The sequence below is a fragment of the Aphelocoma coerulescens genome, chromosome 2, assembly GCF_041296385.1.
Source record: "Aphelocoma coerulescens isolate FSJ_1873_10779 chromosome 2, UR_Acoe_1.0, whole genome shotgun sequence".
Lineage (NCBI taxonomy): Eukaryota > Metazoa > Chordata > Aves > Passeriformes > Corvidae > Aphelocoma > Aphelocoma coerulescens.
In genome coordinates, this window is record NC_091015.1 from 45,840,721 (window position 1) to 45,867,295 (window position 26,575).

The following is a 26,575-nucleotide window of genomic DNA, read 5'->3' on the forward strand; positions in this document are numbered from 1 at the left end:
AAAAGAACAAGAAGTCTCCTTGACACCTATGCTGTCCCTCCTAGCTATAATTAAGTCCCAAAGGAAGACAAGGCACATGGAGGCACAATCTTTGTCTCACTAAAGCTCTATCACTGTGTGTCATTTTCAAAAAAAAAGAGGTTATATTCCTGAAGGGTCAAAAATCTTTGTTTGTAGATAGGACTTGCAGCTAATAAGAATATACTTTTCCTTTTGTAGACTTAGAAGTAGTGTTCTGGCTCCTACAAAAGCTTCCCTTCCCCTCTCCCCAAAGAGGAAGCCAATGTCTTTAAAATGAAAACACTCAGTTTGTGAAACAAAGGAAGGATTGATTCTGTCAGTGCATCGCAGTGTAAATGAGACATAATGACAGGGTTTCATGAAAACGTGGTAGATTCCTTCTCCAGTTGGGAACATGGAGTCTTACTGCACCTTAGCCAGGCTCTTTGATAATAAGATAAATAAATAGACAAATACATTTTAAAAGGCAATCAAGCAACCAAGAAGCAATAAACCCAAAGAATCTCTGAAAGGCATTGTGTGACAAAATAGGGATTGATTCTTGTACTTTGGAGAGGCTGGTGTTTAGCATTTATTAAATTTTAATGACCGAGTTGGGAGGAGTTTTTAATATAATAAAGCTCAGGTTGTTATTAGCAGTATCTAAGAAATTAAAACGGATGCTCCTCATTTTATATTGGAAAATCTGACAACTGACCAAATCAATTGTTCATAAAGGTGAGAGTAGCTCTAAGCTCTGGAGCACACAACAGCGGGCACAGCTTGGGGAAAAAATGTCTACAAATTCTGATCTAAAATATACTGAGCTTTCTGATTCATTCCAGCTAAGCATTAAGTATTTTAAAAGCATGTTAGTAATTCTTCCTCATGTCATTTTAACTGGCTCATTTGAAGACTTTTATCTTTCTTTGTTCTAACTGGTGGCATTGCTCTTGCAGTAAGAAAAGGAAGAGCAAAAATTATTTTGAATGCAAGCACAAAATCCAGATTAAATTCTGCCTTGCCACTGTTTGGTTTTCAGCTAGTAGATTACAAATTTGATGTGCATTCACTCTTGCCTCTTTATTCATGCTTTTTCTAGATCTACATTTCTACTGTAGGTCATCTGAATTCATGAACGTTACTTTCCAATATAGCAATAACTTGTTCTATTACATATTTGATTGTCTATTATGAATCAGCAATGAAAATAGTGTGAAATTTCTGATATTTTTAATACATTGATTGTCTGCAAAGTAAATAGTATTTTGCTTTAAGGAAGAAAATAAGTTATCCTATTTGCTACTGTAGAACTATTAAGGAAAAAAATAAGCATGGGAATGGTTTTTATAATTGCTTTTAATCTTGGAAAGTTTTGTTAGATAAGAAAACCTGATAGAAACTTCAGTCACTTACTGATGAGTTTAACTTCCAAAGCAAAAATAATTCCTATTTCATGAGTATTACCTATGTGTTTATAATAAAATTCATGCATTGAAAAAATGAATTTCCAAATTAGGTCTTACTGCACTGCTATACTTAGTAACAATTCCTCTACTCCATCTGAGATCATGGTTCATCCTGCACACTGCAGGACAATCACACATTGCAAAATATTTCTAATAATAAATAATTTTCATAGAACATTTCCCAAATAATTTCAACAAACTTTTAGATAGAGGAGATGGTTTTGTCACACCACCCAGCAGCTGTGTAAAACGAAATGGTTTACCTTAAAAAAGTCAATCAGTCCTACTTTAACAGTAGTTTTGGATAATTTTGAGGAAAACTTCTAGTTTTTAAATATGCTTACAGCATATTAGGCACCCACCTTTGTCAATACTTGTCTGGCAGAGGATCATGTACTATTATTGCAGGTGTAACTCACTGGTGTTTATTGTCAGTAAGTATAAATTTTGCAAACTAAGAGACCAATCAATAGCAATTTTTGTGTTTCTGTACAAAAATTATTACAAGTAGAATATAGAATTGAATAAATCACCTAAAACAAGAGTTTAGTACTTTATTTGCATGATTATTCTTTATAACCCCCCCCCCAACAAACAACTAAAATAACTTTAAACCTGTGAACCAACTGTTTATGATCTTTCTCTTTATTCCACGAGCACGTGGTTCCCTTTGCTCTACTTGTCCTGGTAGAAGCCCTAAGTGACTGATGGCTGAACAGCCACTGCTTCTGCCTGAAAGACACCATGTATTAATTTTTCCTTTATACCTCTTGTTATGGAGTCTATAAACTTCTCAACTTCTCAGTGATTATAGTGTAGGAATGAAGGTGCTCCTCATACTGTCAAAAACTAAACTAATTTTAAAACTGTTAACATATAATTAATTTTGAGACATGATTCCTGATGTGTTCATTGGAGTAGCTCTCTTACCTGCCTCTGTGCATGGACTACTCACCAATTAGTGCTGCTGTGAAATATAACTCAGGGCTTTCACATTTTACAAGCTACTCAGATTTTTCATTTATGCTTCTGGGACAAGCTGGAATATTTTGTCCTTCTTCCCTCTCTCTCTCTCCCTCTCCCTCTCCCTTTCCTCTTCCCTAAATAAATTAGTCTATTCCTGAACAAGGCAGCACTCTCAAAATGTCATTTACACAGCTCACCTTCTTTATTCCTATGGAACAAGTCATGCAGCTGTAGATGGCCACGAGCACTGGCAGAAACAAAACCAGAGCTGTTAATGCACCTGTTTTACACTTCGTTTCTGATATTAAATGGATGAGATGGAGTTTGGGAATAAGTTCTGTCCTCTAGCTCTCTGCAAGATATTTCACAAGTCTCCTATCTTTATTGGTGACAGTAAGCATGTTTTGGTGGATCTTTGGCTATGAAGTTGGATGCTGGTTTCAAACAAGGAAATCTGCTGCAATAGCCTCCTCCCTGTGCAGTCTGTCAGTCCTTCTTCCACTCCCTCAGCCTGGCAATTAACTGCTTCACTTTCTATGGGGGCAAGGCTGACCTGGAGCTGTAGTGTAAGCCAGGCTTACAATCTTTTTTCTGTAGTCTAGTTGCTCATAAAGCCTCTTTACTAGCAGCCATTGATGAGCATGTGTGTGCCTCTGAGCCATCTCTTCCCCCAGAACTCCTCAAGATAATCACCTCACTGTGTTGTTTCTAATATATCCTTCAATATGGTACACTGCTGAGAAATAGTGCAACAAGGAAACACGTAATTCAAAAAGGATAGACTGGTTGGCCTTTTCATTTTCTTTCCTAGTATCTTTACCTGAAGAATCTTTTTTCCCTGATAATCTCCTGTTTCATCTCTGTAGCCTTCTGTCATTCTAGTTTTTTGAAAATAACAACACAGACACTGTCTGGTTTTGTTATTCTTCTGATTTGTGGTCATTTTTCAGTTAGAAGATTCACCCCACCACAACTTATGGATGCAATTATGTCACCTTTTCCATTAATACTTTTTTCTTTAGTTCTTGTATTTCTACAAATCTTTTCCATTTTACACCTAAAACAAGTGGACAATTAACTGTAAGGGTGAATCACACAAGGTGTGGAAAAAGAGGAGGAGGAGAAATTAAACAGTTTACATTAGTTTGGGAGTATGTTACGTATTCCAACTCCTTTACTTTTGTGAATGGATTAAGAGACAGGAATTATGAGTATTAGCTTCACATTATTTATTAAAATATTTTCATAAGTGGACCTTAGCACTTTCTTGACAAATACAAAAAAATCTTTCATTGTAACTAGAATTATCATGTTTAAATAAGTGACAAAATTTTACTTCTAATTTTAGCTTTTGAGTCCTTTTGAACATTCTCCATTCTCATTCATTTCACTTCCTAGGATTATTACATTCTGCATCAGATTATAAAGCTTAACCCAAGGGTAACATGTTGAAAAAAATCCAGGCTAGCAAAGCAGCTTATTGATGTTTTTAGACTGTTGTATGAGGAGGGTACAAAACACTGTGTCAAACAGAATTTTAGACAGGAAAAACTCCTGGCTTTCAGAGTATTGCCTTGGAATCTAACCATATTTCTATTTTAATTAGACAGGCATGCTAGAGGATAACTTTTTTCCCAATGTGTCTCAATGTGCCTTAGGGAACATCATATTATAACTTTTACAATATTAATATTATCTTTGTCTCTATGTTGTAAAAAATGGAAAATAGAATTAATCCTAATATACCTAAAATTTAAAATAATGTCAATTTGGAGAGGAAATTGATTTTAATTTTTTTTTTCACTATTCCTTTTATTTGTATTGATGTAGCACTGATCTGTTAGTGACTTTAGATTTAGAAGTGTTTTTACAATAACCTTTTATTATTCTGGGTAATATAGGACTAATTAATGAATGAAATGATAGTACCACAATGTCTTCTATAAAAACATTAGTTCTGAAGGCATAGACTACCTTGATAAATAATGTTCATGTCAGACTGGCTTATGTGGTGAAGTTCCTACATGACTTGCAGAGTCATTATAACCTCAGGATATATGCTGAAATGTGTGAAACTAAATGTAGTGTAGTCCTTGAGAAAACTTCTATAATCTGTGCGAGCTGTGTATCAAGTTGGCGTTTTACATCGATACAAGTGTGTGTTCTCAAGTTTATTGCACTGGTAATGTTTTTAGTGCAATTTTTCTTCAAACATCATAGAACAGTAGAGTAACAGAGGACCTCTGAAGGTCATCTACACCCACCACTCTGCTCAAAGATATGAAAGCATGTAAAAATGGAAAACCAGAAATTTTTCATGTACAAATGCAGTCGAAGTTTCTACTGATATAAAAAATAATATATCTGCGTCTTTTTCTTTTTAATCATCTATACCTTCAGCCAGTAAAACCAGAGCTACAGAACCTGCCTACATAAGTGCAACTAGAGTTCTGCTGAAAATAGATTTGGTACCCAAGACATATATTACATTATATTACATTATATTACATTACATTATTAAAATCATGTTATTATTTACCACATCATTGACAATTTTTGATGATTTGGTAAATAATAGCATGACTGTAATAATAAATATATACACACATTATATACATATATACTGTATATAGTGTACAGTAGTGCATAGACAGTAAGTGTTCAGAGACAGATTCCATTGCTAGTCACACTATGTTCATTGTTCATTCCAGCATTGTCCAAAATTGATACTGGATTTCTATGACTCTGTTTGTTTTTATGTCATGCTACTTCAAGCAATTTTCTTTAGACTTCTCCACAGATATATTACTTTCCTCAGGGAGGCACTTATTAACACTCATCCCACTGATTTGTCCTGTGAATGCTAACAAAACACCTGGCCAACATTGGGAATGCTTAGAAATAGGCAATTGCTAATAAAAGTAACTGGGAGAATATTCTTCAATATCCACTTCATTGTCCCCCTCTTTTCTTTTCAAGAGCCTCTCTGAAGTTAGATATACATATTTACATAAATAGTAGTGCGAAGTTCCATTTAAAGATAAAGTTAACAATACAAACACAACTCCTTCACAGTATCTCCAGCCTCAAACTCAGGAGTCTAACTGAATATCATGGGCCAATCAAGGGCCAATCATGCAAATATTTATCAGTCTGTTCAAAATCTTAAAGATGCTTGAAGTTAGGCATATAAGTTTTATTGCTTTGAAAGCTGCCAGCCTTTATTGTAGTTTCTATTATGTCTTTACTTGACTGTAATCAAACTGTAGGAGTATTAAAAAGCTTTCTCCACTACATCTCCTTTTTGCAGCAATCTGCAGGCTTTTCCAAAAATACAACCTGCCAGACAGTACAGTCAGTGCCAGGTCTATTGTCTACTTTAACAATTCTTCCTTTTGTCTTCTTTTCACCTTATTGATAGTCTGTTCTTTAATTTTTTCTTTTTTTAAAATTCTTACTGGTACAGGTTTACTATGAAAGATGCATTTTCATATCAGTTGAGACCCTAATTTCTTCTCCTGTTTTGGGGTGGGTTAGAGGCACATAAGTATATAGAAGTAAAGATTACTAATTATACTATCCATGTTTCCCATTTATTTGATTCTTAATGTGGCACAAGTGACAGAGACATTAGTTTTTTGTTTCTGTAGCACCTTTTTAACAAGAAATGCAATGTATCCTGTATTGCTACTAAAACAAAGTATAATTTTAAAAAAATTAATGAATGCAGAGAGGTTAACATTCAGGTTTTAAAGAAATATACGAAAAGTAAACTTTTAATACCAAATATAAAAGCTCATGTGAGAAGTTTGAATCCAAGAAAGTATTCATTTGCAAAAAAAAACACTCTCCAAAGCTAACGACAACCAGCCAGTCACAGAACATTTGTACGAACTTCACAAGTTAAAACAATTACGAAGAAACAAAAGATTCACATCTTAACAGGAGATTGCAGAGCTCGTGGCAATTCACTATTACAGTTTCCCTAGGATAAAAGGCCAGTGACAGATCTGCTGTTCAACTTTTGCTGATAGTTCAATGCACTCTGTATTGTAAGAAGGATCAGAGAATGCTGAAAACATCTGCTTCCACAAAATACTCTTTATCTGTCCACTAAGCAAGGAAGAGAGAGAAGAATAACCCGAGAAAATGTGGGAACAAGCCAATGAACAATAGAAAGTCTTAAAAAGAAAAACAAAACAAGGTAAAACAAAGGGGGTGGGGATATAAAACAATTGTGTCTAACAAGGTTTTTGTGAGTGATTGAGTCTTTTGTGATTTAGAGGACTTGTGATATTTCATTAAAAATTTCCTGATTAAAGAAAACTGAGGCCTGAGTACATGTGAGGCATTAAGTTTTGCAGCACTACAATAATCTCTTTTTATGTACTTGTATTTCTTCCATTACCATACAGTAAATTTGCAAAGAATAGAACATCTGGTGTGCATACTTGTTTTTTTACCCCACACTGTCTGTGCTCCTAAATGGGCTTTTCCAGTTTCCAAATGCTGACTAAGAACATTAATACTCCAGTTTGATTTCAAATCCTTCCCTGAAAATGTTTTTTATCCTTTTGACTCCTCAGATAAAAAGAATTATTCATGTATTTTAGTACCTAAGATTACAAGAAAATCAGTGAAATTATGTTTCTATTTTTATTCCTACTTTTTGTGAAAGCAGCAAGAATCAGCTCAGAAAACTCTGGTAACATTCTATTGAGCCCAAGCACGCAAATTTAGTGACTGGACATATAATGTATTAGCCTCAAATTTAGCTGCATGTCTGTATCTTCTTTTCAGGGTTTTATAGTTGGAATTAATCTTGAATTATTTAACTGCCTGTGCTGGCCACAGTTCCTGGGAGAGATTCTTTATAAATGACTACTGCCACTTGACACTGAAAAAATTTTCGGATCACTGGCTTTCAACAGCAAACCACTAGTGTTTTCAGATGGAGAAATATTCTTCTTGTGCTTCTAATAATGTCAAGGATTACTGAATTTTTTGAATCTGTGTATTAAGAGACTAAAAAATTGGAAGATTATAGATTTGTTATTCCATATTTGGAAGATTTTTATATGATTCTGCTTTAGACACAGGATCTCTTATTGTTTTGTCTTCTAAAATTAAATTTAATACCTGGTTTCACAAGACATAAAGAGACATCAGCACTGAAATCAAAAATTTAATTAGAGTCTGACATTATTTCACATAACTCATGCTAACATCAGTATTTCTGGTTTTTTCCTAATGCATATTAAGTTAAATATCTGTGTTTTTCCTTTCAGTCCTTATCCTTTAAGAGTTGTACTTCTTTTTAAAAGAGGGGACTATGAACTATTTGGCACTCTCTTTTTGCAGAAGGAAAGAGCATTTTATAGAAGACTGCATTAGTGTGTTGCCCTAAATAAAAGGTTTTAGCAGCCTAGAAACTAGGACAACACCTCCTAATTATTTACTCTGATATTACATTTTTACAGAGATAAAACTATGTGCATAATGAGGACTTTTAACTTACTGCACTTTGACTGGCTTTGTCCAAGTTCTTGTTCATCTTTGAGACTGGAGAGAGAGACAGAGAGGAAGTGCTGGAACAAGTTTAGAAGTAAAATCCTTGAGAATTCTCTTTGGTCACAGATTAGATTCCTTTGTCAACTTAAACTACTAAACCATAAAGCCCAGGCCCCTGTTGTGTTTTTGTATTCAAAGCTACAAGCAATAAGTATGGTTGCAGTGTATTTATAGAGAAGTAATTACAGCACTCTTTACTGTGGATTTTATACTATGGAAAAGATAGTTTATGGGTCCTTAGTTTATTTTAAAATATCAATATTTGGGGAAATTGTTCCCAGTGGGTTAAAGGAGCCAGTTTGGGGAAGCAGGGGAAGTCTGATAAGCAGCTTCTCAAATCACATGCTTCTGTGTTTGAACTTACCCTTCTTTTCTGTTACACTTCCTCCTGAGGACACACCCTCCCCTCCTTGCAAAAAGCAACCTGCCTTCAAAAATTCCTTAACCCTTCTCTTGGGAAGGTCACGAGGCAACCAAATGCTGCCACTAACCCCATTTCTCCCTGCTGCAGTGACCAAGCCAGGGTAACACAGAGCAGAGACGGATTGATGGGTGGCTGTGGCTGCTGTGCTGAGGAGCAGTGGGGAGGTCCAGAAGCAAGGGCACAGTGCTAACAACCGGTCATGCAGCTTAAAACCCATATAATGATTTCTTTGTCTATGTTTTCTAGATGTACAGTCAGGTTTACCATGTACTCGGGAGGAGAGAATAAACAAAACAAAAAGTGAGGGAAATCTTCACCCACATACAAATTACAAATGACAAGTCACTTCTAAAGCCTTCAGCAGGAAAATGCATACTTTCTGAGGTCTTTTTTGTGAAGCTGCTAATGTTTGGGATTTGCCTGGAATTTTAATTAAGGCTGCTATTTAACATTCACACTGCACCTGTGCCTAGAAGCCAAGCAAACTGCTGCCCCAAAATTCTGGGCACTGTTTTAAACTAATATTTCAAACATATGTGCGAAGCAGGCCAGTAGTAATTCTGACTCTAATATTTTAGAACATTCCTAGTTTTCTCTCATCCTGAATCTTGAAAAAGATAGTGATTCTTCAATTGGCATAGATTACAATGCAACTTGTGAGATTTCAGTATCTGACATCTCATCCTCTGCTATCATCTAGTACTTTAACTCAGTAAGAACACAGCAGTTATTTTGTTTACATAGCCTAATTATTGCAGTTGCTCTGTTTGGCAGTTATTAGAGTGTTATTGCTACATTTAATGGTACACCTGCTACAGTCTTGGCTGTTGTGCAGTAGGATTTCTCCTTATGAAAATTTAAATATTCTGTATTTGTATATTACACCATTACTAGTACCCTCACTACAAAACAGTTTTTAGGTTAACCTGAAAGACTTGTAAAGGAACAAAAAAATAAAAATTAAAAAAAAAAAAAAAAAAACAAAACAAACAAAAAGCAACAACAAAAAAAACCCCATACAATTACTACTTTTGAAATCTGTGCCTAAAATTTGAATATTTAGGAGTTCTAAAGGCTTTTGTCAAACAAACTGAGAAGTCGCAATGACTGTCAGAAATGCCTAACTTCTACCTGTGTTTGGAGAAAAATAAATTGATGGTATGAACTGATGAGTTAAGCTCTTTTTGTCTTGACATGTGGGTTTAGGAAAGCTGAAAATAATTTCTCAAAATTCTACCAGACTAAACTATTCCTATAAATACACTATATAGGCTGTCAGAGACTTGCCTGTGGTCAAGACGTAAACATTCAAATAAACAGCAGAATTTTCATAACAGATATTATTCAGCAGTTCCAGTGGATTTTATTAGAAGTAGTTGCACTTCAAACTTGCGTAATTTTTTCTTCCTTATTTTCTTTTGTTTTACTTTCTGTGTAATTCAAGAAAAGAAATGCCCTTGAATAGGTTAGACACCTATCTCCCTCAGGACTACTGTGCTCCTACTTGCTTCAGTCTCACCACTGCTTTTGAAAATTCCTCAGAGATGCTGGAGATACTTAGTTCATCTTCACATACAGACTAGGCTGGCACAGGAGCTAAAGCTAAGCAGGGCCAGAGCAGAGCACTTGTTCCTGCATTTCCATCAAACCAGCACTGAAACCTACCAGGCATGCTGTCACACATCTACATTCATTCATGGTTTAGAGTCTTGACCTACTTTTTTATTAAAGTAAAATGTTACTTTTTCATTAACTATCTTTTTATTTAAGATAAAACATGTTTTTTTCCTCACAGCACCTGTTTGCAAGGATTATCCTTAGTTCACTGTTACGTCACCATTTAATTTAATACAGCCATTTTATCACGAGTCTTTTCTTGCATGGACATAAATGTTTTGGTTTAGATGTTTGTATCCTGTTGGAAGCCAAACTGTGGAGATGTACATATTTCCTACCTTTTTGGTTTGTTTTTTTTCAGGTAATATCAAAATTATCCAATAAGCCTACACTATCCCAGGTATGTTGATCACATTTTAACTATGCCAAACTTGACTTTGAACATGCACATAATTATGACCAGAACAAAGCTTGAAAACTCCTTCCTTTCCTGATTGAAAACACACTTCCATTGTTTCAGAATGAGAATTTAAATAGCATCCTGAAGATAGTTCTGCCACTGCCCATTTTATGAGTAACTGTTTAAGGGGTTTTTTTCCCAGGTACTAAGTTTGGATATCCTCCTATAGCAATTGCATTTTAAATACATGGCTACCTAAGCCAAAGTTCTGAATACAGGTAACACTCATTCTCTATAGAGTATAGGCAGTATCAGTGCCAGGTCCTGTACAATTTGATCATCATGACAGCCTTTGGATGACTACTACAGTTGACAACAAGGCTTTTCTATTTTATAAAGACATCCCCTTCTGTCACAGCTTTAAATTCTTACCTCTTCATATAGATCTCAAATGAAAAGGTTCCAGTTCACTAAATCTGTCAGCATATACCAAGAGAAAAGCATGCACTCCATGAAAGTGTATTGGAACACAGAGCAAAATTAAACCTATGCTGCAAAACATTTAGACAGATGCTAATAGGGGCTTAGAATATTTGGATAAATTCCCCAAATCTGTATTTCCACCCAGCCAATCTGGCTTAGCCTGAATGTTAGAAATCTGACTATGCAGGGTCATCTGAGGTTTTCTATCTAAAGCTAACAGTGCCTTAATCAAGCTTGATTAAGAGGAGTATCCTGGAAAAAAAAAAAATTAATTAACAACAAAAACTCCTTTTGAAACCATAAAATTGCATTTGGCTTGTTAATTTGACCTGGAACCTGAGTCTGCCTTAGGCCATTCACCTACTACCAACACAGTAAGTTGTACCATGGGAATAAATGGAACTGTTTCTGATCCTGACATGAGGTCCACGTTGGCATATCTCAGCACTCATGACCAGCATACATTGCTACCATGAAAAAAATAGCATCGATCTCCTACACTGTGCTTTAATTAGTACATAAATTACAGAACCCAGGTCTATTTTGCTTCTAAATTTCCCTGGTTCCAACATCAAGCATCTAAATTGCATTTTTTTCAAAACCAGATGTAGCTCCACTTTCTGCTGACTCAGTTCTGAAGCTGAAACTGTCACACTATTGGTGTATTAATGGGACTTTGAGTGAAATGAAAAGCCTGTCTACTATCCTGGCAGTGACTTCAGTTACAAAAATTAAGGACACAGAGAACATCGGGCTTGAGCTGAACTGGTGTAAATGCCATTTATCCATTATAAAAGTTTCTCTATGAAAAAGTGGTATTATTTGAATTACTAGCCTCAGACCTTTTCTGTGGACCACCAAGATTCTGGTAGCATAACATTCAAAAGAAAGAATGCCTCAGCTAAACAAAATTAGTCTTCTCAAGTGTACATATGGCAAATGGCTTGCAAGAACTAATTGTGTACTCTTTCTTGGTAACAAAACATATTGCAGCAAGTTAGCTGACTGTGTCACGAGTGACCTTTTTAAATTTGTTTGTATTTTTCTTGTGTCTGCACATATAGCCATAGCTGAGGCTATGGATGAGTTCCAAAAGAGCTCTCTCTAATGAGAAATGAAAGCTGTGCTAGGTCTGGGTTTGTTCCAGGATGAACACCAGAAAATTGTGTTTCTGCAACATCAGGCTCTGAATTTTATGCTAGTATGTATTATTTGTTATTTTAGACAGAGCTCAAGGGAAATGGAAATATAAAGAAGAGACTCCCTTCAATTGTGGAAGATGAAGATGAGGAAGAGGAGGGAGAAGAAGAGAGCAGCACCCTTTCACCAATTGATACACGAAGCACAAATAGCTCTCAGCAGAAGAAGACTGCAAGCAATAAAAGCCACCTAGGGAGAAACTTGAAGCAGTTGGCCTCAGGAACTGTGCCCTTTCATTCCCCCATCCGTGCTTGCAGTTCAAACCCCTCAAGAGCCAAACATGAAACAGAGCTTCATTACTACTCCAGAAGGAAGGAGAAAAACCTTAAATTATACCTGTCAGCACTGACCACCACTGGCCCACCAGATCTGAGCCCAAGGTAATAGTTAGGAATGGTCATTTTCTTCTCTTTCATGTAACTCTAATTAAAAATATGATTTTGACATTATAAAAGTTATTCTTCAATAGTTTATACTTCTGTTCATCCCATATTACTGTAGGAACCATCACACACTATGCAGAATGTTTGTTATGACTTTAGAAGTTTATTGCAAACTAAAGTATTTTTACCCATAAAAAGGGCAGTAAAAAAAAAAGAGCAACTGCAAAAATGGCTATTTAAATAGTCTGGCCTTATGGTGTCATTTTGTCTATAATATTCATTCCCACAATAGCACTGTGAAACATTCCATCAGAGATTCAAAAATTTAGAAAGCAAGTAGATGAAATTATAGCATAACGATGTAAATACAAAAAAATTACTGGAGAAGAGGACTATAATGGAAAACAATTGCCTAGCAATTTTATAAAATATTTAGAGGTTTTTTTTGTTAGAGACAGGAAATCCGATAATGGAAGTTATGTAGACATTAAATACAGAGTTTAGCAAATCTGTTTTGCTGTGTCTTTTGACATAAAGAAGCATCACATAACAGTTTATTGTGGTATTGCTAGTGTACAATTTAAAATAGTTCAATTTTTTACTTGTATGCTACTTACATTTATGTAATTTGTTTTTAAATTGCTGCAATGTAATCCTAGTTTTAGGGCCAGTTCTTTAGAGAAATCACAGGCATACGTACAAGGAGGTGCAGCAGTTCATCTTCCAGTTCAAGTTCTGCCTTCTATAATTTGAAGTGGTTTACACGTTCAAGCACTTCCTTTATTCATTAGAGACAGAGTGGAAGTTTCTGGAACTTGCCATTGCAAATGTGAAACAGCCACACCTTGAGCAATATTTGTTTAATTCTGTCAAAGCACTGGTCCCTAGAGATGCAATCATAAAAGGATACGGAAGATTATATAGAACCCTTTCCCCCCCATCATATATTTTATTGGTGCAGCTATATTTCAAATAGCAGCAGGATACAAACCAATTTTAGTTTTGTCATAAAATCATAGAAATCACAGAATCCCTTAGGTTGGAAAAGACCTCCAAGATTGAGTCCAACCTTTGACGAAACACCACTGTGCCAACTAAACCATAGAACTACGTGCCACGTCCACTTGCTTCTCAAACACTTCCAGGGACGGTGATTCCACAACCTTCCTTGACAGCCCATTCCCTTCCTTTGACCTCCCTTTCTGTAAAGAAATTGTTCCTGATTTCCAATCTGATCCTCCCCTGGTGCAGCTTGAGGCCAATTCCTCATTCTGTCATGGGTTGCCCAGAGAAGAGATCCCCCCCTATCTTGTTACCACCTCCTTTCAGGTAGTTGTAGAAAGCCTCTTCAAAACAAACCACCGTAGCTCCATCAGCCACTCCTCATAGAACTCTCCTAGATCCTAAAGAGAGGGTCAATACAGGGAACGATAATGTGTGGAAAAGCAGCTTCTACACAAGCAAAATTGAAATGCATAGCAGATATTTTCTCATTTGTTTCCTAGATCTCATATGAATTTGGTTCAGTCAGCTGCGAGTAAAGGTCATTATCACTCACATAACAAGTGGTAATTCAGGGAAAAGCTGCTTTTCCTATTTTCTGCTGAAATGTAATCTTGCTCATTATTGCTCTGAAATTATGCAGCCAGACATTAGCACTCAAGGCTGCAAAAGAAAATATGAAAAAAGTATTGTTACATATATTATTTCCTGTTTCCATTCATAATTTTGTAACTGCAGACTAATCCTGTTAATAGGCTGGAAAATTGGCCCAAAATGTATGTTTTGGGCTTTTTTTCCAGACAAAACATTTTCATATTATTTCCTAGAATGAGTTTATATCATTAGAATATTTAAACTGACAAGTTAATACCACTTTAAAAAATAGCCCTAAGCGTTTCCTTGTAAATATTAAGGAGAAAATAAGACCTTCATTAAAATCCTCATTTATATTTGGTTTTGGACAGAAAAGGAAGGCAAGTGAAAGACAAGACTGGTTGAAATATCCAGTCAGTGCTGTTCTGAGGTGTATAACCACAGTTTCTCAAGAGAATTCACTTTATCTCCTTAAGAAACTTTTTCTACTGTGGATTTTTCCTAGAGCAAGCCAACTAGAATTCTTCACAGGTGACTCAGGTTCTTTCTTTGTGCCCCACAGAGAAAGCAATAAAGCTCAGAGACTGGGTCAAATTTTTAAAGAGCTCTTGGTGCCAGGAACAGAAGCTAGAATTGTAATTCCTAGAATAGAGCCCTGGTCTTCCCAATTACTTTTGGGTACTGCCTATGAAATGGAAGAGCGCTAAAAGGAAGAAAATGTAAGTGATAATAAAGGCAGCCTCAGGAGGAGGCATTTATGTAATTGAATCTCCTCAGACCCACACAGAGGAGTGCACTCTAGCCCTAAGCAACTGGATAGAAGGTCACATGTTAATCTTTTCTGACTTTTTGGCTTCTAGGAATGGAGTTTTCTATCTTCAGGAGAAAATTCAGGGCTATACAACAGCTGATTCAGAGAGGGGTGAGACTTAATGATTGCCTTTGTCCCCTCATGTTTTCAATTTACTAGGTAATGTAGTGCCCAGCCAGTTCCTGGCATATGAATAAGCATATTGCACATTACATATTTCTCACATGGAAGCCTGGTACACCACAACTAGGTATTTTTGCTAATATAATTACCTTTTAGTCTGAATCTTTAAACACTATAAAGAATGTAACATCTATAAATTCCAAGTCACATCTGAGTAAGCTTTCTCCTGTGTGCTGTAAAGGCACTTAAAATGTTAGCATTTTATATAATTAGAAACCTCTACAAAAGCGATACTGGTGTTTAAAATTTGCCTTTTGAAGCAGTGAGGCCAAATGACATTAAACAGGTTTTATGGCAAATTTCTAACAAAGTAATCATTCTGGTTTTCAGCTGCAGATAGCAGCATAGGCCAGGGCTGCTTAAGTACCATATTAGAGTCTCCTCTTCTACCAAAGGCTGATTAAGATTAGAGTCAAGTCTAGTAGCATCCAGCTAGCATTATGAACACTCAGACATGACACAGAGACCTAAATCCACGAAGAGCCAAAAAGGACGAGTACACATGGTATGTGTACAGAGGTCTGAGTCACACAGGTCTTTCAAGCCAAATACATCACAGATACCTCTGTGTTGTCTGTTCTTTCTTTCTCCAGACATTTCCAGTCAAGAAGTTTTCTTGAAAATATCCTTATTAGAGAAAAAGTCTAATTTCCATCATCACAAAGTTATCAATGACTGAGAGGATAAGAACTTTCTGACTTAGCCCTTCCAGATTAGTATTTAACTCATCTGCCTACTGTAAGACAAAATATGGAGCTTGTGCCTGGACAAAACAAGAAACTGATGCTTCAGTAAACTGGCAGTTGTATGATTCTCTTTCATTGACTTTAAAATAGTTCTCTTTATAGCACAATTTATTTTAACTGAGAACAGAAAATATTCATAATTATATATTTTTAATGTTGTGTGTATTGATTCCTCTGATACCTGTTTTCTATTCTTTGCATGCAGAACTTGATTATTGTATAAAATACTGCTGCTTTTTTTTTTTCCTTTGGTTTCCTTGACTCTGCAACTTAGAGATAACTGATATGCATGGGCAGAAATAACCAGCAAAAATACCTTTTCTAGTAGTCAGATCCAACACCATTATTAATGTAACTGGGACACTGCAGGCTGGTCCACACATCTTCCTATATCAAATCTGCAAACAGGATTGCCCTGCCTGAGCTAATTCATTTTAAACAAATTTAGAATAACTATTTGCATGGAAATGACTTTTGACTGAGGTTTACAGAGATGTTTTTGTAAATATATTATGTTCAGGCTTATGCTCTGCTGAAATAAACTTGATAAGAGCTTGATTGTGTGCTGGGAGATTTTAGCTTCACGAGAGCATAGTGAAGCCTCTTTAGGTTGTGCAGAGGAAAGAATAACAACAGTTTACTTTAGATATGGAAAGCAAACTATGTTCCATAGAGGTTTGAACTGGACCCAGAATGTGCTGCAAAAGTCATGGAAATTTTGAAACTTTGGTTGATTATATTTGGCCTCACATTCCTTCCATTATCAGTAATTTTAATTTTTAGTGACTCATGAGAAGTTATACCAATATAATAGGTTCTGCTTTTCTCTAAACTTAATGTTGTGAAAAATTTACCATTGTTTCAAAATGTGCCCCTTAGGAGTAATTTTTATAGAGTAATTATGGACATGATATTTATGAAACTGTTCCATTACTCCAATTTTTCTCAACAGAATTGTTGATGGGATTGAGGATGGAAACCATAATGAGGAAAGCCAAACCTTTGACTTCAACTCTGATCAGCTCAGGCAGGAATCCAGGTTATCTCCTACATCTGGAGGTGAGCTTTGCCTGGGAAAATCACTCTTTAGAGAAAACAGTTTTCAAAAGTGCTTTTTGTTCCCATTTATTTCTTTGATCCTCAAAAGTGGCATAAATAGATTAAACATATATTTGTACTCTCAGTGCCATTTCAGTGCCACAATTGGTTCTGTAGAAAAATACAGCAAGGTCCCAGAGGTCATTTGTAGTTTTCCTGCTAACAGACACTCATGATAAAACAGTTTGTGGAGGGAACTGGATTTTCATGTGTTATACCAGAAGTATTGTAGAATCTGCCTCATGTTTCCAAACCTTTGGTCATGGAAGGCACTGAACACAAGGACAAAACTGAAACCTATGTGTAAACTTGGCTCTCAACTTATTAAAGATATTTAGAGAAGTGAGGGAGCGTGGAAGAACACAGATTTTTAAAAGTAAAAGAGTGAAAGCCTTGAATAATAAGGGGTTTTAGGAAGCCTTAAATGACCTACAGACTGAAAAGGTTGATAAAGTAGCACAACAAAGCAATGGAATGTGTCAAGATGGGGGGAAAAAAAGATTAAAAAGAGACAGTGAGTGTTTCCAACATCCGCTCTTTTAGAAGTAAACAATCCCCACATAGCTATGTCCCTTTTTCATGGAGGAAACTAGGACATATATAGCTCCTCTTAAAGCCAAACAGGAAAATAATAATAAAAGTTTAGTCATATTTATGATTTTTAAAAAGTGTTCAGCTGCCACATGGATGGCGCCAGGGTTGTTATTTTCATTCCTTTCAGGCCCAGACTATTAATTGCCCTTCTCTCACACACTGTACACCAAACATTAAACACATGGTTTTATTTCCATTCTTAGCCAACTGCAAAACGGGCTTAAATTTAATGCATTGGTTAAGTGCAACAATAATATTACTGTTTCCAAGTGATCATACTCTTCTCATTTACATGAATTTGAATTCTTTTCAGAGGCTGAAATTGGTGCTGCTGTGCTCATTATCAAAGCAGAAGAGACCAAACAGCAGATCAGCAGGCTTAATAATGAGGTAACAAGATTTTGTGGGGGTTGAAGGATATTAACAATGAATCAAGGAATGCTGGAGAAAACTCAGAAAACTCAGGAATGTGATAAATGTGTTATAAATGAGCTTACAAAACTGGATGAGGTTCCTACGTGTAGGGCAGTTTGGGGATTTAACTTCTCTACAGGAACATTCTCTTCATGTAGAGATTAATTTTCTACATGAAACCTACATAAAAGTTTGTGTCACATGCTAGGGCTAAAACCAAAGTGAGGCTAGTGCATCTGATTTTCTTAGGATTTAATCTCTTCTGAGTATGTTTCCATGTGTCTCATTCATCTCATTACTTCTCCAAGTTTCTTCTCCTAAATTTTTTTGTCTTGATGCATGTTGTGCTTTTAGAGAATTTCCTTGAAAGAAATGCAAATCCATTTATGTTCAAATTTACATAAAATATTTCAAATCACTTTACCTGCATCTACTTAGGATAAAAGAGAGGTTCAACCCTTCCTGCTCAAGCAATATGACCTGAGGAATGCAGGGCCGATAGCGCTCAGTGGTGCTTTCTATTTCTCCCTTCTAAAAACTTCAAACCTGTAATCAGCTATCAATCCAACTCTAAAGAGATGTTCCATGGCTAAGCTGTTTCATATACACAGTCCTTGCAGCACTTCAGCTAACAAGATTAAAGCATCAGACTAACTTCACAGTTATACTGAAAGACTAAAATCTGTTTCCAGCATACTCTCACTTTCAATGTGAAAAGATTACAGACAATTCCTTGTACTTCCACATGAGGAAACATCTCAATAAGTCCCACCACACAGTTTCACTTCCTCCCTGAGCTCTCTGGCTACCAGAAATGTCAAGTTTTATTTTTATTTCTCCTCCTATATTGTGTACACTTAATCTAGTTATTATTTTCCACTTACAAAGTATTGAGCTTATAAACCTCTTTCATCCTGAGTCAGCTTAACTTGGTTAGATAACTTAAACATCCTAAGCTAAGAGTGCATGCATGGTTAGTTAGTTACTATGAATGCATCACCTCATTTGTATGTCAAACTGTAGAGTTCAGACAAAAGTCTTATGACCCAATGACTATGGGCCATGAAAAACTATGGTTTTTTATAGGACTTGGTCAAAGAACTCAAAAAAATCTTCAAGATGTTCATTGACATACATTTCCTATATAATGCTTTTGAGACACACAAGTCATATTGATTCATCCCTTTTGAGAACAGGAATTTTTGAAATAGGAGGATGTATTATGTGGCTATCTGCAAGAGGCAATTGGAAAACGTATCATGGTGACAGATGTTCCAAGGCAGGGATCTTGTGGATTAAACAAACATTTCAACTGGAACAGTTCTGGGCTTCTCATTGTTTTTCTAGTGAAAAGTGATAAATAAATAAATCTTGGAGCAGGGGAATATGTTAATCAAAAAAAAGAAAAAAACTCCACATGTTCAAGGTCATTTCTCTCCACATACAATTTTAATTTTGCCCTAGTAATACTATCTGATCAAAATGTTATGCAAGTTGTTTGTTCACATTAACATAAAACAGACAGTAGGACTAGATTTAGATTTCATAGGTAATATTCTGGGCTTAAATCCCAGAGATGGATGGGTAACCTCCTAGTCCTCCCATGGATCAAAATTTACATTGGCAAAACTGCATGTCTGTAAGGCTGCTTAATTGCATATTCTACGTGTAGTCAAACATGCCCCAGCTGGAGTTTCTGAACGGATAGTATGGACTTGGTGCTTACCCAGATGAGCCTCTGGGCAGCCTTGCTGATACACAGTAGCTGTTGCTTGGAGTTTTCTTTTGTTGTATTAAGCACTGAATATTTGTAGACCCAGCGCTTTCATCATTCTGTCATTTGATGATGACCAGTAATGGGAACTTATTACTGATGCTGCAGCAGACTACTCACAGTAGTTAAAATACCAGCAGAGTCAGAAACGAAGTTCTGTATTAAACACATGCAGTCTCCTCCTGGTAAAGAAAATATGAGAAAACAGGTCACAAGTAGCCAACAGCAGTAAACACTGTCGTTAGTACATTTTCCAGTGGAGATCAGAAGTCAATCAACAAATGCAAAAATAACTGCTTTCATGAAAGGCAATTGTATTACAACAGTTCACTAGTTAGCTTAGAAATATTTCGGCTGTTCATGGGGGGAAAAAAGACATGTGTCTTTCCATTCAGACTTTCAATACAGTCTGTTGTCAGCAAAGCAAAGAAAACATTACCCCAGAGAAAAATCTATAAAATTAGCTATACCTAGTTTAGAAATACAGCTGAGCTCCTGGCAGTATTTTTGGTATGTGGCATCCACTAAAAATTCCAAAGAACATTTCGTTTACCTAAGAAAGTAACACAACTCAGGGCCTTGGTTTCACTTCTCAGATTTTTTACCACATTAACTTTAGTAGTAATGTATGCACAGACTTCCTCTAAGGAGAGTAGTCTCCAAAGTCAGCACAGTCAACGTGTGACAACCTTGAACACACCCCTAATTGCTGCTGTACAGCTCCATGCTTTGGCTGCTCAGCCAGTTAACCAGTTTCTTCATTCCCTCACCTGCCCTCACTGCTCACTGAGCCTGAATGAGATCCAAGCTGATGCAGAAATTTATGTTCAGTTCAGTATTGCAAGGTGGAGCAATTTCTCTCCTACCATGTTTGTCCCTTACACTTAGTATAAATAATCACTGAATAAAGAAGGCATGACATTCATTATAGCTCAGTACCGTCAGTATATAGCAGGTGAGAGTTAAGGTTCAGGTTCTTGTTCTAGTAAAAACACAATTACTTAAGCAATAGTTTCAAGATTAGGTTACTGAATATCTATCAGCATTGTACATTTTGCTGAGCTGGGGAAAGCTTGTTTCAAAGACCTGCTCCAAACTAGGCAGAGCAAGAATTCAGGAAGAGTGTTCTGGCTTACGAGTCTGTGTCCTTCCTTTGCAGAGATCTGTACACCTGATTGCATCTCTCCAATGCATTTGTCTGCAAATGCTGATCAAATGAGTGTATCTGAACACTGAGCATTTTTTCAGAGGCACCATTTACCTGATGCAATCATACATATCTACTAAGGAGCCCACGAAGTAAAAATAGGAAACCACAAAGCAGATTTTCTGAGGTATACAGACGGCCAAGACATCTAGATTAAAGCACCTGCCTATCACTGTCCCATTGCCTGTATCCTACTAGGCTTGTAGCTCTCTATCATTTGAATGCCACTGTACGAAAAGAGCAGAGAAAATACTTTTACTTTGATTCAGTTTGCAAAACCAAAATCTGAATTATTTCAAAACAAAGACCAGTTAAAATAAGGAAATACCCAAAATTAGTCATATTTTCCCCCTAATTACATGTACACATTCTCCATTCAAAAACATGCTACATGGGTACATGATTTTGAGCTCAGATAAAAAGGCAATCTCATGCAGTGCATGCAGACAAACTCAGATTGCTTTGTCATGTCCCCTGTTTTCCTCATATGGAACCCAGCTTCAGTGCAGCCTCCCTCAGCTTCAGAAATCTGGGGGCTGTTTTCATGCTTTACCATATTAGCAGATCCCACAATTACAGTACTATAACAGTATAATGAACACAGTGTTCGCATTTCTCCCATTCAACTGAAAAACAAACAAACATAAGGAAATATGAATAGGGTCAGGTTTTGAGCTAGATAATTGCCTTCTATTTAGCTCCACATTGGAGCACTTAGTGGAAATTCAGCTATTTTTAATTTTAGGTTTTTTAAATGCAAGTACTTAGAATACTCTAAGCATCTGGTACTTATGCAGAACAGAGAAAATATATTCACAGGGATATTTAACTTGTATCTAATAAAAGGAACAATCCTAGAGCAAATATGTTTATTTTCCAAATCATAAATTTTATACATATATTATTTTAAAATGTATTTCAGATCCAGCTGCCAAAAATCAATCCCATTCTCAGTACAGAAAAAAAAAAGAATTTTTACTATTAAAAATATATGCAGATGGTAATCAGGGACACTAAAGAAAATTTGGTGAAGTTAATCAGGCTTTCAGTTTTACACAGGGGATATAGCATTAAAGTTCAATTTGCAACTTGAGAGTTCATACAATGAACTCACTTGACTTAGAAAAATTAAATACATGCTCTTTCTAACAAGTTCATAACTATATTATCACATGAGAGAAATTACTTCGCAGCAAGGCTATCCCAGTAATTTGCTTTTAAAACATATTTCAATCAAGAAAAATATGGCAAAAAGTGAACTAATAACATTTATAGATGATGAAAACTATTAAAACTAATCTATCCATTTTGGATTTTAGCCATGTAAATTTTACATTAAAGCCAAGACATAAACCCAAGTATCATTTGTATTAAGAAATAAAAGCTTTCTATACAATGCATGCAGTGTAAATGCACTTTGCCTTCCAAGGTTTGTTAAAATCTATCTTCTCTTTTAGCACTGACATTCATGTTTCCAAAGAACTTCTACCTTTTTGTTTTGTCTCTCTGCTCTCATATTTTGATAACTGTAGAGACACCTTACCAGGTGTCTTGTTCTTCTTTTAATGTTAGTTTAATTGGTACTGGCTGATGAAGGTAACAAAAATAGTTGATGCTCTAAAGCTTAGGTTATTTCTTTTTAAGCAGAACACACTGTACATACATAGCATAAGTCCCATATGCTGTGGTGAGTCTCTTGCAGTTTTCCAGGGCAGAAAGGCACCTGAGACAAAGGAATTAACTGAGAGGCAACCATGCAGTATACAAATCAAGTGGACACCAAAAGCTGACTTCAAATTTGAGTAAAAAATATTACTACCGTGACAGATGACAATGATTGTACAGTTAATCTCTAATAGGCATTTCAGAATGTTCCTGCACTCATAGGATCTATTTTCCTAAATTTTAATGTCTGTAGGTATGCAAGTTCACAAGTTCACTGCTTTTTCTTTTCTGCCTAGCAGATCGTAAGAAGTTGATTGGTGTTCTCCTCCTAAAGTCAATTTATTCTGGAAACATGTGATTCCAGCAGATCTCAGCAAACCAAATTCTGTTTGACTTTCTTTTCCCATTACATTTGCTACAACACTTCATTGGTATAATTTTCTTTTGAATTGTCTTTGGTTAGATCTTCAAAATCACTGACAAAGTACACAATCTCAGGCAGCTGTAATTCAAGCAGCCTAAGTAATTTCTGGTGAAGAAAACCCCCTTCTTGAGTTCAATTAAAGAAAATACCCTGTTTGTATTTCCTGGGAGTATGATTAATGTCCACAAAGTGTCATTCAGCAGAACTCCACAGACATTTTTCTATAATACTCTGCATAGGCAGAATATTATATTCATGCCTGACATTTTCTTTTCAGATGTAATGTTTAACATTTATCTTTCTTGAATTTCATATTACTTATATTTAAAAGTGAACATGAATTCCATTTAGACATTAAAAATAAACATTAAATAAAAACAGATCAGAAGAGGGTGCTAAAAAGAATATCTTAAAATCCCCATGGTTGACAGCAAACTATTGGTCATAAACCATTCCAATCATTCAAGAATCCAGCTTATGGTGATTACATCTCCTTCATATTTTCTTCTAGAAAATAGTTCTAGAAGAGTGTCAGGTGGACAGTAACATCTCAGAAATCTTCTAACAAGATGTGTATTACATCAAAAGTTTCTTCTTATATTTTAAACAGCTTTTCAGTTAAAGAAGAGAATTATGGTTTTGCCAAGGTTTATTCTTAAGAAACATAATGTTGCCTCTTCTCTTCTAACTATTCCTTTAGGCACTTATAGAAATTGTCTGCTTCATATTTTTGCCCAAAATCATATATACTATCGCAGGTTTTCTTTCACCAGTACATAGTGCCAGCTTCTTGTCTCCCAGCCACCTGGGATTTCCACAATCCTCCATTTGCTCTCAATCAGTAGCTAGTCAGTCAGTTTGTCCATGATACTTTCGGGATTCCTTGAAGCAGTAATTTCCAAACCTGGTTTTCTTATTGTTACAATTATGCTGTCACTGTCCTGATTCCATGTGAACCTAAAGGCAGACTGCACATCCAACAGTCACAGAATCATGAAATGGCTTGTGTTGGAAGGGTTCTTAAAGATTATCATGTTCCAACCCCCCGACCATGGGCAGGGACACCTTCCACTAGACCAGATTGCTCAAAGACCTATCCAACCTGGCCTTGAACACCTCGAGGGATGGGGCATCCACAGCTTCCCTGTGCAATCTGTTCCAGTGCTTCACCACACTCACAGTAAAGAATTTCTTCCTAATATCTAAACTAAACCTACTCTCTTTAAGTTTGAAGCCATTCCCCCATGTCCTCTTACTACATGCTCTTGTAAGTGATCCTCCTCCATCTTTCTTGTAGTCTCCCTTCAGGTACTGGAAGGCTTCAATTAGGTTATTCCAAAGCCTTCTCTTTTCTAGGCTGAAAAATCCCAATTCTCTTAACCTTTCCTTGTAGAAGAGATGCTCCATACCTCTAATCAACTTTCCTCTTGCCCCCCTCCCTCCTTCCCACCAGCCAGATTCACTCTGAATGAAGAGTTACAAATTACTATTAGAACTGCAGTTTGGGAACCCCTTTTCTAGACTGAATTTCATGGGAACCCTGTTGACTTGAATACATTTAAATAATCTAGTCCTTTATACTTCTGTACTTTATCCTTACGTGTTTAATAGCAATAATCTTGGTATCCTAATTTACCCAGACAAACTGGTCACTGGAACTACCAAAGAGCTGGCTAGTGAGTCAGCAGACAAGCGAGCAAATTTCCTACTCCCACACAGTAAGACAAATTGCACAGCCTTCCAGATTCCTGGATTTATTTCACTGAAACTGAATCATCATATCATTGCACAAATCCTATAGATTTAATCTGAACTCAGATTAGCTGCACTGGATTTTTTTTCCTTCTGCAACTAGCTTTATTACTAAAGCCATTAAATCAGAAATGTCTGTCACCATAATACCAATGCCACACAGTTGCTGATAGATGATCAGTACAGAGTCTGCCTCCACTCACTTCTTGTTTCATTCATTCAACAATGTAGTCAGTAAGGAAAAGAGTATCAGCAGTTAGTCAATCGGAGCCTTCAAAGACAGCTCACTCTACCTGAAAGTCTCCCTGACTTAATGAAAAAGCAGAATAGAAGAAATAATGAAAGACCAAGCAAGGGAATAGAGAAGCTGCCACATGCAGTGCAAGCCAGGCAGCTCCTCCACTTTGCCAGAATGCAACTTCCATTACTCAAGGAGCAAATATTCATCTTCACTTCTTTGGGTGTTCAGAAAGAGTAATAACAGGAAGATATATGGGTTTGAAGTTTGACTTTCAAAAGGGAGTAAACGCAGAAAGAAAAAAATACCAATGTACTAATCAGAATCAGTTTCTAATCAGAAAAATTCTTATTCCAGATTTATCCAGCAACAATTATGAGAGCTAGGCATTCCAGTTGCAAATTTGTCTTTAAAAAATAAACATTGGAATACACATTGGAAAAACAAAGAAATATGTTTAGACATTTAAACAAAGAAATAATCACCATCATCATCTTACATCATTCCTACCTAACTACATGGAACAAAGTACTCAAACTGCTCAACAGTTTAATATTGGTAGTAAAGAAAAATACTCTTTCTGCTGAAACTGTCAAAGTAATTTGAAAACACAAAATACATATAGTAAAATTTTTATTTTAACCTCTATTTTGAATATATTCTTTCCTGATAACATGGTCTACTAAAAAGGCACCAGGACTTTTCTTTCAAACAGTCTGAGAAGCACCTCTTGCGACTTGAAGCTAAATCTGTATAAAACCCAGTTTCTACATCCGGAAATATTGCAGTATCTTTTTCAAGTCCTAGGAAGTGTTAAGGCAGCATTTCAAGTATATTTGGGATCTCAGAGATAATTTTAAAGCTGTCTGCCTAGCACAGTGGGAACCATTTGTATGAGTAGCTGTTTTGCCTCGCAGTATCAGTGAGCTCCTGAAAAGAGTGCAGCCTTACCAGCGTGCCAGGAATTAGCCCTTTTTCCTCGGGAGGAAACTGTTCTGCTTTCAATTTCTCTTTCACAAACATAAAATTCCTTTGGCTTTTAATCTCTGTTCTTTTGCACTTTCTCAAACACTGTGAAATTGTTAATAGTACTGATAAGATTTTTTCCCCCTATTACACCCTTTTATTTGCATCTGCTCAACGATCTCTGCAGGGTACAAAAATAATAGTATAAACAGTGTTGCATTGGTAGGAACACCATTACTATGCTATGTATGTATAGAACTATAATAATATAGAGACAGATGAAAATTAATAGTGGTATTGATACTGGAGGTTTAATCTTGTAAGATTAATAGTTCATAAAATCATGAAACCTACATATTTTCTTGTGTATGTGGCATCCAGAATAGGTCCAAACAGATCTTACTAAATGGTAGTGGTGAGTAAGTTTGGCATAACTACTCTGACTATCACACTACTGGAAACCATTAAAATCTACTTCAAAGGGGTTTGTCAGGTCAATTCTTATGTTGCTGGAAGAGCAAGCTTATGAGAGAAGAAAACACCCTATGAGCTAGCTGATATATCAAAAACAGAGTATCTGGGCACTAGAGCACA

General features: G+C 36.1%; 1 protein-coding gene and 1 long non-coding RNA gene across 2 annotated transcripts in view; one reads left to right on the top strand and one right to left on the bottom strand.

The window, feature by feature from the left end:
- KCNH8 (potassium voltage-gated channel subfamily H member 8) overlaps window positions 1-26,575 on the top strand; it is a 174,155-nt gene that overhangs the window by 144,917 nt on the left and 2,663 nt on the right. Inside the window, exons 12-15 of the mRNA XM_069005820.1 lie at window positions 10,409-10,447; window positions 12,155-12,510; window positions 16,802-16,908; window positions 17,855-17,931. Of these exons, the coding sequence (XP_068861921.1) occupies window positions 10,409-10,447; window positions 12,155-12,510; window positions 16,802-16,908; window positions 17,855-17,931 (579 nt within the window). The remainder of the gene's footprint in view (window positions 1-10,408; window positions 10,448-12,154; window positions 12,511-16,801; window positions 16,909-17,854; window positions 17,932-26,575) is intronic.
- The window catches only part of LOC138105716 (uncharacterized), an 81,045-nt gene continuing 73,497 nt past the window's right edge, over window positions 19,028-26,575 (bottom strand). The window contains exon 3 of the long non-coding RNA XR_011148636.1: window positions 19,028-19,911. This is a non-coding gene — a long non-coding RNA (uncharacterized lncRNA). The remainder of the gene's footprint in view (window positions 19,912-26,575) is intronic.